General features: G+C 43.3%; 1 protein-coding gene across 2 annotated transcripts in view; it reads right to left on the bottom strand.

Annotated features, from left to right (window-relative positions):
* The window catches only part of ADAMTSL5 (ADAMTS like 5), a 167,710-nt gene that overhangs the window by 24,841 nt on the left and 130,345 nt on the right, over positions 1-12,524 (bottom strand). For both annotated transcript variants that reach the window (XM_068106601.2, XM_068106602.2), the window contains exons 8-9: positions 7,612-7,695; positions 1,060-1,223 (exon numbers count right to left, since the gene is read on the bottom strand). In XM_068106601.2, the coding sequence (XP_067962702.2) occupies positions 1,060-1,223; positions 7,612-7,695 (248 nt within the window). The remainder of the gene's footprint in view (positions 1-1,059; positions 1,224-7,611; positions 7,696-12,524) is intronic.

The raw sequence follows: 12,524 nt of genomic DNA, 5'->3' as shown, positions 1-12,524 counted from the left end.
TTTCAAACTTGTCTCCCTCCTCTAAAACCTGATGGCACCTTGTTAAGTCAGTCTCTGGAGTCATGCTCCCACTCCTTTCCTTCCCTCTCTTCAAATGGCACCACAGCCGACTACGCTCGTGAGAAGGCCGAATGCCTCAATTCTATGTTTGTTTCCAAATATTTTTTGTCCCCACCCATTAACTCTCGGTACCCATCCTTCCCTGTCGTACCCAACAGCTCCTGTCTTTTGTACCTGAGAAGGTGGAGAAGGTTATTTCAACCCTCAACTCTGAATCCGTTGCTGGACTGGACAGCATCAGCTCACATGTCCTAAAAACCTCCTCTGCTGCTCTGGCACATCCTCTCTCTCTCTGCCATTTTCACACTTTGCGCTTGATCATCTTCCATCTGCTTGAAAATCCGCCAACATCACAGCATCACGTAAAAAGGTGCACAAACAGATCCCCTCAACGACACACCTAGCAGCTTACTTCCAATCATTAGCGAGGTCATGGAATCCATCATCACAGCTGCTATGAAATCCTTCCTTTTCTCCAACAACCTCCTCTCATATCACCAATTTGGATTCAGATCAGGTCACTCCACCTTGGATATGTTTCTACTCTCCCAACAATGGATGGAAGCCTTCAATACCAGACATGAGATCACGGCTCTCTCTCTGGACATATCTCATGCTTTTGATACAGTCTGGCAGCCCGCCTTACTCTCTGCTTATGGCATCCAAGACCAACTCAACCCATGGCTTACTGACTTCCTCCACTCTCGTAGCCAACGTGAGGCACTCAACAGAACCCTTTCATCATCTCTCCCTGTCAAGGCTGGAATGCAGTGTTATGGAGGCAGTATTCTGGGCCGAGTCTCTCTGCCTCTCTGGAAAATCTTCTATCTATTTGTTGGTGACTCCACCCTCTGCCGTGACACCCTTCATCCTTCAGATAGACAGGCAGCAGCCTCTTCCCTCTCTTCAGACCTTAAAGAAAGCTCCATAGCAAGAATATTAAAATGAAGAAGAAGAGGCCATTATCATATCAAACAAATCCTCCTCTCATGATCTCACCATAACGTGGAGAGCTTCAGCTGTAGGTCCCACGGCCTCCATGCTCTCTCGGTTGTCAGCCGATCGCTTGTAGAGCACCTTGGTACCAGCAACGCTGTACTCACCTGGCCAGTCAATGACCCAGTTGCCGTTAATGACATAACGATGGTGGCCATTCATCAGAGCTGTGTGGGAGATCACGTGCGGACAATCAAATGCGAGTCCAAGCAACATTTTCAGCAGTTGTCTACATTTTATGTACACAAGATGGCAGGATTTAAACCACACCCCCTCCACCTCTCTTTCCTGTAATATCGAATTCCAGGCCCCTACTTCTTATTCCTGTTTTATCTGAACTCTTACCAGGCCCCTCCTTTTATCTGAGGCCGGATTTACCCACAACCGCTTCACTTCTCAACTATGGCTTGTTTTGCATATGCTCTCCTCTTCTCACTGTTATTTTCCCAATTTTACCAAACCCTAACGCCGCCCCTTCCCCAAATTACATAATAAGCCGGTCGCTCCTCGGGGCTAACCAGCAAGACTACTATTCATTCTCACACTTTCAGAGTTTTCATGGATTTTTTTTTTTTTTTTTACTAAGAACCACCTTCAGAGGCCATTTCCCCCCGCAGAGCAGGGGTTGGCCTTTTTTGGGCACCGTGGTCCTCTTTTTGAAGCAATGTTTCATGGCCGGATGCCCTTCCTGTCGCCAACCCTGTTGGTCACATCTTGCGACACACAGGGAATTACCAGTGAACTGGTACTCAATTTGACCAGTGAATTGGTACTCAATTTGACCAGTGAACTGGTACTCAATTTGACCAGTGAACCGGTACTCAGTTTGACCAGTGAACCGGTACTCAATTTGACCAGTGAACCGGTACTCAATTTGACCAGTGAACCGGTACTCAATTTGACCAGTGAACTGGTACTCAATTTGACCAGTGAACCGGTACTCAATTTGACCAGTGAACCGGTACTCAATTTGACCAGTGAACCGGTACTCAATTTGACCAGTGAACCGGTACTCAATTTGACCAGTGAACCAGTACTCAATTTGACCAGTGAACCAGTACTCAATTTGACCAGTTAACCGGTACTTAATTTGACCAGTGAACTGGTACTCAATTTGACCAGTGAACGGGTACTCAATTTGACCAGTGAACCGGTACTAAATTTGACCAGTGAACCGGTACTCAATTTGACCAGTGAACTGGTACTCAATTTGACCAGTGAACTGGTACTCAATTTGACCAGTGAACCGGTACTCAATTTGACCAGTGAACTGGTACTCAATTTGACCAGTGAACCGGTACTCAATTTGACCAGTGAACCGGTACTCAATTTGACCAGTGAACCGGTACTCAATTTGACCAGTGAACCAGTACTCAATATGACCAGTGAATTGGTACTCAATTTGACCAGTGAACCGGTACTCAATTTGACCAGTGAATTGGTACTCAATTTGACCAGTGAACTGGTACTCAATTTGACCAGTGAACTGGTACTCAATTTGACATCGGAAGGATGACAGGCTGAGTCAGCCCCCATAGCGTTAATTCAGCGATCGACCGTGATTCGGACCCAGGAACCTAGGATCCCAAGCTGGCACCCTAACCGCTAAGCCAACACCATGCTCTGCCTTTGAATTAGATCGACACTAAATGTGAAATAAATGGAAATGTCAATTTAATGCTGCAGCAACTTCCCAGAGGAAGTGGGTATTCACTAGTAAATAGAAATACGAGTTCTCCTATCTTCTGCAGCACGTTCCACTGACAAGTCGTTGAACGCTCCCTGAACCGGTCTTCTCTCCACCCAGGGATTTACCCACAACCGCTTCTTTCACCTGGGCACACCTTCGGTGACGTACCTCTGGTTGAGGGGACCAGTGCTCAGAGCTTCCACCCTTCTCATCCTCTCCCTGCATTTCTTCTTCCTTGCCATTTTGTTCAACGAAAACAGCGTCGTCGACAATAGCACAGTGCGAGTCAATTGTGCGGCAGAGTCCGACAATGTTGTTGCGTCGGCTAGTGCGCGGCGGCCTTTATGCACACCACTGTTAACCAAAGCTGCGTTCTTATTTATTTGTTTATTTCCTGTTGCTAAAGCGCATTGCACGACTTCTTGGCACGAAGCGTCGCAGGTTGCTGCTATGACTCCTGGGTTTATCTATCTATAATTCCAGTAATCTCTGTACGTCTGTACGTTTGTACGTCTGTACGTTTGTTTGTCTGTGACCGCTGTTTCTCGACAACCACGGGTCCGATATACTTTTAACTTGCCAGGTATATTGCTGGGGACCCGAGGATGTGCCTTTTCAAGGTTTCATATTAATCGGACAATTACTTACCGAGCTATGTCCAAAAAACGATTCAACCAATCAGAGAGCAGCGAACGATCGCGTGTGCCGAACGTGGAGGACACACTCTGCCTCGGATGGCACATTTGAGAGCGTATTCATTTATTTCACGTTTGCAAACTATGTTGGCGTTAAACTATGTTTTAAAACTAATAAAACCGAATTTGCGATTCATTCGCTTTCCTGCGCGTTTGTGCACGCGATGGCGATTTCTTTACCAAACTCCGGAAGCCGTTCGCTTTGGACCAAACCATTGCATGTAAATAGAGGGGGGGGATTGTCACCGTACTCGCAAGCCGTTCGCTTTGGACCAAACCATTTCATGTAAATAGAGGGGGGGGATATAATTTTAGATATAGATATAGTACGGGCAATGCCCTAGTAATCACAAAGGAAAGAATGCGAAGAGCAATTATGGAAATGGCGATGTGTGAATGGTATGCATTCCCTTTTTGTACCGTGTGTGTTCACAAACAATAAGGAAGGAGCTGTTGTAAGGACATAATAAATGCTTGAATGTAATCGTCCTACCAACATCGCTGTATCCCTCTACCTCCAAAGAATCTTATTTTTATTTTTGGTTCACGAGTTATCAAACAGAGTGACCACTATATTCGTCATGTGTGTGCGTCTGTCTGTGTGTCTGTCTGTCCGCAGCATAACTACCCGATGATATCATCCGATCTTGATGAAACTTGGGTGGGAGGTTGATATCATGATCTAGTTGTGTCCTGCCGAGAGTGGGCGTATTGCGCCCATTGTGGGCGGAGCGACGCCCGAAAAAGATGTATTTTTAGGGGGTAATCGAGTTCAAGCTACATCTTCTCCGAGGGAGTTGGTGGAATCTGACAGGGGTTTCGGTATTTGGTTAGGCCAATGTCATGTGTCTAGCCCCACGGAGCTCGATTTTTCAATTTCGCCCCAAGGTCAAGGTCACAAGGTCACGAAATTTAGAAAAGTCGATTTTTGATGGTTTTATTACATTGTTCGCTTCCTGATGGGGTGAAATGTCGTACATGATCTTATATCATCACATACATCATGAAATACAAGTTTTCCAACAAATTTCAGAATCTTCGACCTTTGACCTTTGAAGGTCACAAAGGTGTAATTTTCAAAGTTGTCGGAATCGAACCGAATTTTCGGTATTGTGTAGCTAACTAACCGCATAACTGATTATACATTATTTTCTATATCATTTCAAGGTCAGTAACCTTCGTTTTGACATTTCCGGGCCTGGCCTGGCCTGTCCGGGCCTGTTTCGGTTATAGTCCGTCCTTTGTCATTGAATACCGCTCGCTCGTGAACCATCGTCGTCTCCTGACTTGTTTTATTTTTTTCGTATACAAGATCGAGGCTCGTGTAAGAGCTAACTAACATCAATCACAAAAAAAAAAACAGACACACAAAGCATACAATAAAGGGAGCGGGAGACAAGATGGGGAGGGAGAGGGAAGCACGCAAGCACAACATTTGAGAGCAGCGACATCGGGAGATTTGTGGGAGGGAGGGGGCTTGGGGGGGCGAGGTGTGTGTGGGGGGGGGGGGGTGGAACTTAACTATCTTATATCTTAGTAACTATCTAATTCCAATTTAAGCCTATCTACCCTTTCTGCTCTTCTAGGGTGCAATTTGCCGCCATATTGGGCTATGCATATGGTGAAGGAATTTAACACCAAATGTGACACAGACACCACATCTGCAAAACATACAACTTTTCTTCGTGTCCACTCCATAAAGAGAAGACACAACAAACACCTGTGGCTCAGAACACATTTCACTCGATAACTTTCAAAATGCATTCGTCTTAGAGCTCAGGCATTCCTAAGCTCGAGCGCTATACTGAACACATTTGAACATCGGTATTACTTGAATCATCAACAGAGGTCCAGTACCTTAAATAAGTTAAGCTTATTTTGACCCGAATGATCACATGGATTGAACTCACTGTTATATTTTTGCAGTAACTATTCAAACAAAATCTGATACACGAAAAGCCAAGTCATCAGCTCAAGGGATATGCATCAGAAAGCTGAACGTCATCCAAGCCGCCCATCATTGGCCTATGCAGCCTATCAAGTCCTGAATATCAGATGAAACAATAAAGATCCCAGCTGTGTTCCAGTGTCCGACCTGGTCAGCGAAAGTTTTCACCAAGCCAACATTTAACTGATATGAAGCTGTCGGTTGATATAATATAGAGGTCAAACATGGGATAGTAGAATATGATCAGAATTGCAGTGGATACGTTGGGAAAGTATTCTTTTCATTTCAGATACTCATACTTTTGGGGGGAAACAACTAAAAACCCAACAGTGAAGACCCTTGAACTAACTCAGCAGGCTGGCTCTGAATTTAAATAGAGTTTAGACCATATGACCTAATTAAAACCAGGTGCAGTTCAATGGATAGCTCAGTCCAAGCAGAAAAAGCAGGAAAAAGTTGGAGAACCTTACTAATGTGAGAGTCACACTTCTTCAATAAAAAGATGCAGTTAATACAGACTTGGCATTTAATATGGAATATTTTTTTCTGGCGGTGAACTTACTTTTCAAGATGTCTTAGAACCAAAAGTTCATTGGAATTATGTTGAAATTATTCTAGATTTTGTTAATGTGACCTTCAAAAGAAAGAAAAACCACATTTGACATTTCGAAGCAAATAAATTGATCCTTGAAAGTGATGTAAACTGATATCGAACTCAATTCATGGACAGTACTGTGTTAAACTTCTGTACGTTTTCCAGAAGTATCTCTTTATTTTGCACATTAGCCAAATTTTTTTTTAACAAAAACAAAAGTTAAATTACGACTCGGATTACGGACAGTAAAATTACAGTTCAGTACTTCGTGTAACCCCCACGAGCATTCAGGAGAGCACGTACACGTTGAGGCATGCTGTTCACGAGATTTGCCAAGGTTTGGACAGGAATCGCTTGCCATGCAGTGACAATAGCCTGCTGCAATTCATGCACAGAGGTCGGCTGCTGGTCCAAGTGGTCGATTTGACGCGTTAATTCTGCCCACAAGTTCTCTATCGGATTCATATCCGGGGACATGGCAGGCCACTCCATATGCTCTACACCACGGTCAGCAAGAAAGTGTTGGATCATGCGAGCACGAAGAGGCCATGCATTGTCATCTTGGAAGACAAAGTTTCCTCGAAAGGCTGCACGAGCAAATGGAAGCAATGTTTCTTCCAGAATGGCCCTGTACTTGAACTGGTTCAGGTTTCCATTCAGAACAACCAGGTCAGTTTTGCCGCCTGCATGAAAAGCAGCCCAAACGGTCACCCCACCACCTCCAGCTTGGACTCTTGGCACTATACAATCTTTGTTGTAGGCTTCATGCACTTGTCTGCGCACTCGGATGCGGCCATCTTGACGATAGGCCAGAAATCTAGACTCGTCACTGAAGATCACGTGATTCCAGTGTCCTGGCTGCCATTTGACGGTGCTCTCTGGCCCACTGCAATCGGCGCTGGCGGTGTTGTCTGATCAGGCGTGGCTTTCTCAGGGGACGCCTGGCACGATAGCCTGCCTGAACCAGTCATTGGTTGAATAGCCTTCTGCATACAGGCACATTTGCCAGTTGCTGCCACTCAGCCCCAAGCCGATTAGCTGACTTGGTACGGCCATTGCGGACTAACCGGTGCAGCTGGCGATCATCCCTCCTTGTGGTTCTGTCGGAACGTCCTGGCCTCGGTATTGGAGTAGGGACACCCCTCTGAGCATTTCGTTTCAGGATCTTTGACACCTGACCTTGAGTGATGCCATACTGCCGAGCAATAGCATGCTGTTTCATGCCGTAATTTCGTAAAGCCACCACTCATGACAAACAGCATTGTCGAGTTGACGGACCATCTCCAGAGGAAGCAGCAATAACCTTTGGAGACGTGCAGCAGTTGTTTTCCACTAATACAGAACGCAACAACCCTTGTATACCCGACTGTGAAGCCAATCATCAAATGCACCTGTCCGTACATTTTGCCACGCCACCTGTGATATAATCCTGTTGTTGACTTCTTGCTGCGACAGACAATCAGTGACATGGTTCTTTTAACAAATAAATCACCAAAGTGTAAAAGAAACTCACTAGATTGATATACTGAGTTAGGAAAGTAAACCCAAGTCAAGAAAAAAAAAAATATTCCATATTAAATGCCAAGTCTGTATGTACAGCAGCTTGTAGACCTATTTCAAACCTCACCTAAGTAGTTGAGACTCTTGTCAATGACCCGGATGTGCGTGGCTCCTGCTGGGATGGTTGTAACCTCATTGTAGCCAAATCGACCTGAAACACAGAGTTGAACAGCGGTTACAAGAAGAGAAATTCACGAGGTGCTCAAAGGAATTCTCTGGGGTTTAGCCAAGGCCATTAAATAACATTTCAATTCATCCAACCTGGCAATCTGGAAATCGCATATTCAAATCTCTCCTTGTTGTGTACTTTGCTCCTCAACACATTACTATTTGTTAGAATCATTGGTCAATAGTTCATCTATTACATAATCTTTGACAAATTAAACTACACACTTATTACATTTAAAAACTACATTTAATTAAACTACATTTTAAAACGATACCGTTTTTAAAATCTCAGTTGTGTCAAAGGTAGAATGAGTTGGGATTAGAGGGTTAACATTTATTCAGTAACAAACAGAGGGAACACTGCTACCCACCCTCCCGAGTTCATACCAGGGAACCCTAGAGAGCACATTCATGTAGTCCACACAATTAACACTAATGTACACTTATTGGCTGCTACAGCACCAACTGGAACGGTACTCGGTAGAGAGCATACCTCCGCCAGGCTGAATAGTCTATGTATTGTATCACACTGATAGTCCGGATCTGGATTTGGACCTGAACCAAAATCGAATCGGCTTGTTCTTGTCACCTAAACAACTGGTCCACCAAGTTTAGTCCAAATCCATCCATAACTTTTTGAGATATCCTGCTATGTATCGGTTTTAGCCCTATCGCCAATGGTGAAGAATCACTTAGAAATTAAATAATTCTCATATCCGAATCCATATTCAGATCTTCACCAAAATCGATGCCATTAGTCCTTGTCACACACACAACTGGTCCACCAAGTTTCGTCCAAATCCGTCCATACCTTTTTGAGATATCCTTCTATGTATCGTTTTTGGCCCTATCTCGCAATGGTGAAGAATCACTTTAAAAATTCTAGTAGCCGGATCCGGATCCGGATCTTCACCAAAATCTAATCATTTCATCCTTGTCACATACGCTACAACTCTACCAAATTTCCTCCGAATCAGTCCACAACTGTTTGAGATATCTTGTTCACAAACAAACAAACAGACAGACAGGGGTGAAAACATAACCTCCATCCACCTTCGGTGGCGAAAGTAACAAATACTTCAAATCATTCCAGCATATTAAGAAAACCTCGACAAAGACTTCCAGTTAACATCACGATTTGCTGCCTACAGGACAAACGATCGAGGCTACGGGATGAAACACCATTTACAAAAAGCTCAAAGTCATCTTCATGATTATAGCCAAAAGCCTGGAACGTTCTAATAATTTCCAGTATATTTCAGAAGCTTCTCGGAGAAACAAATAGATGATCCAAAAGGATATTCCAGAAACTTGCCTCCCTTCATTGGAAATGTCATCAATGTATCATTGACACCTGAAGCGTAGAGAATGCAAATGGCAAATAAGAAGGCAACCCATAATGCAAAGCCCATCCATGTCCGCACTTTGTACTTGAAATAAACTTGACGAACTGTTGTTCTTCTCCTTTTCCCTTTATAAGGGTGAAGTCCGATGGCACCGAGCTCCACCCTCCAACCACCCCACCTTACACTGATATCCCTCTTCACACAATCCTCCCTTCTCAACCATGGTCTACCTCTTTTCCTCCTACCTTGTTCCCTCAACCTATCTGCTCTCTTTGCCATTCTCTCTTCCCCCATCCACACCAAGTGTCCAGCCCATCTCAGCTGCCATTTCACCATTCTCCCCGTCAAGCTCATCTGCACACCAATCTCCTCCCTCAGTTCATCCATTCTCTTTCTATCCACCCTCTTCACTCCCGCAATCCTCCTGACCCAATTGTTCTCGCAAACCTCTGTTGTCTCTCTGTCAGTACCACAGTTTCCAGACCGTAAAAGTAGGCCTGCATTACGCACAACATCAGAACCTTTCCTTATCCCAATGCCATTTCACCTTGCACCTCCAACCTCTTCTCCACCAGTGGTCTCAGGCCCAACATCCCATGTGTCTTTCTCCTACCCTTTCTAAACCCCTGCTGCTCTTCTTCGATCTCCTTCTCCACACTCTTTCTAATCCTCCCATCCAGTATCCGCTCCAGCACCTTCGTGGCATGATCAAGGAGTGTAATGCATCTGTACTTCCCTGGTTGTTGAACATACCCCTTCCCCTTCCATATCGGCACAACTAACCTCCACCTGTCCACTCCTCAGGAATTGACCCGTCTCTCATACAAACATTCAACAACCTCTTCGTCCACCTGACTACAACTTTTCTCGCTGCAATTATCATCTCTGTATACAGCTCATCAATGTCTGGCACCCTTCCCTTTAACCCTGACCAAATGGGCTAAATATATACAAATGTTAAATTTTCAAATTATTTTCTCCATATTCTCATAATTAGAAGGACCCACACCATACAGGAGTTGCCGGGGGGGGGGGGGGGGTGTTACTATCCTTATTCGAAAGTGTAATTCAAAACACCTCACTATACTGGAAAACATGGGGACAGGAATACTGTATTGGAAAGGGTGGGGACTTGCAATAGCGTCTCCCACTTTGAGCAGTGCTCCACGATACACATTTGCATAGAGAATTTACCTTGTCCCCTCCCCCCTCCAAGACCACCGGTAAGGATAAAAAAAAACACCACTATGCACTAACTGGGCTGATGCTGATCCCATGTAGTAAGTCTGAATGTAATCGGGCCAGAACTGTAGGAGAAATAGCACGACAAACAAACAACGGTCTGTGAATTATAGTATAAGCATAAAGCCATAAAGGTTTGTTGAGAATCTAAAGAGAAAAACTCAAATGGTAAAATTTTATGGCCTGGGCAGACACACTGAAGCTCAAAGGTAAATAAATAAAAAACACGGAGGTGATTAAAAAAAAAAACCCGGGGTGTGCTCAGTTCCCATGTTTCTTGTAGAGCGCTCGCCAAGTGGCTTAAGCACTCAAGCAAACACTCCATTCAAAACTGTTGAAAAGGAACGGCTGGCTTGGCAAGCGCCAGCTTGCTGCTCGGTAACTGAACACTCACCCGGCCGTCTTGTGCTTCGCAGCAGCGGACAGGCTAAGAAGGAATATTTGTATTTACTGTGACATTGCCCTTTAACATTTTGACCCAATTATTAATTAATGTTCTCCATATTCTCATAATAAAGGTCACACACACACACACACACACACACACACACACACACACACACACACACACACACACACACACACACACACACACAATGGCACACACACTCATGTTTGCAGTGATGAAACCAAATCGAGAGAGCAGACTGAACGTAATACATCCACCCATTAAACACATCTTCAGAATTGGTTTTCTGTTGTCACTACTCTTGGAATGTACGTAATATAATTCCTTTAACCATGCCCATTTAGGTATGTGTGATTGGCCCTCGGAAAATTGTGTCGCCATGGCCCCGCCCACACTAGGCTGATTGACAGGCATTATCCTGCCAACACTTTTACCCCTTCCTATGAGTAGGTACGTCTACTTTTCCTGGAATCCTTTCTAGTGGTGAAAATTTCTAGTAGTAATGCATGGACCTTCCCGCTATAAAATTCAGTAGATTAGTGTTTAAATCAAGTCCTGAGCTTAAACCAATTTTGAGTTAGGCTGGATGAAAAGAAGAAGAAGATTTACAAACATGCTCTTTTGAGTTGGTCAGTTGTGTAGTTCAGCGATATTGTCCAAAAGTTTAATTAATGTAATTGGATGTGAATCTTCCACAGATGACTGGTAGGTAATTTATAGGTTTACAATTTCTATTTATGTAGCACTACTTTTCGGTAGGTTTTTTTCTTTGGTAGGTATAACCACAATTTTTATATAAAGTTTTTTTTTGATGATTTGCATTGTATTAAACGCAAGGAATGCACAAGGAGTTAACTCCCTCACTCTCTTCAATCCCACTCCTCCCTCCAGGTCTTTAAAACGGCTGTTCACCACCATCTCTTATCAAATTATTTTCAATTTCAAAAAATTTCAAAAACTTTTTTCAATTTTCATTTCCCCATCTTGCCTACCGCTCCCCTTATTTTGTGTTTTATGTGTCGGTTTGACGTTTTTTTTGTGATTGATGTTAACTCTTACACAAGCCTCGATCTTGTATACAAAAAAAAAAAAAAAAAAGTGTCCGTACCATCCCGACATTGAACGGCTAGTGACTTCCTGATACACATAAACTTTGATCATGCCAATACTCAATTATTATTCAATTATGGCAATCCCTTAACGTTAAGGTTTTTATCATGGTATTTTAAGCTCACAAAATGCATTTTTGCACTTTTACCCTAGAAAGTGATTATTTTTTTTTGTCGTGAAAGAGCTAACATTAATCACACAAAAAAATCAAACCGACACATGAAACACAAAATAAGGGGAGCGGTAGAATGATATTAAATTATGATATAAAAAATAAAATTACTATTATTAAAAAGGTGATATTAAAAAGGATACATTTATAGTTATCATATACGCGTTATCATTTACATCATCAGTTTGCAGGATAATTGTGATAACGTGCAATATAATGGGGCAATACTCTTACCTTACAATGACGTTAAATTGAGGTTAAAAAAAAAATCTCAAAATTAATTATTTTCATTTCTACCATTTGGCTGAAAAACAAAGAATTTTCTTGTTTTGTTATTCGTTTTTAAATTAAATCGTAGGAGCTTGACTCTCTCAGATCCCACATAGTATATAGTAATAACACAGCCAAAGATCACGTGCTTGTTATGGTGTGCTCTAACCATGGCCTGGCCATTCCATTTGATACAAAACAGATTTCGCGAGGATATGAACACACGCTGCCCCATGGCAAACGGCAAGCACTGCCAGCTCCGC

The sequence above is a fragment of the Myxine glutinosa genome, chromosome 2 (genome assembly GCF_964187855.1).
Source record: "Myxine glutinosa chromosome 2, kmMyxGlut1.1, whole genome shotgun sequence".
NCBI lineage: Eukaryota > Metazoa > Chordata > Myxini > Myxiniformes > Myxinidae > Myxine > Myxine glutinosa.
The sequence above is the reverse complement of the archived record's forward strand: the minus strand, read 5'-3'. Positions and strand labels throughout refer to the sequence as shown.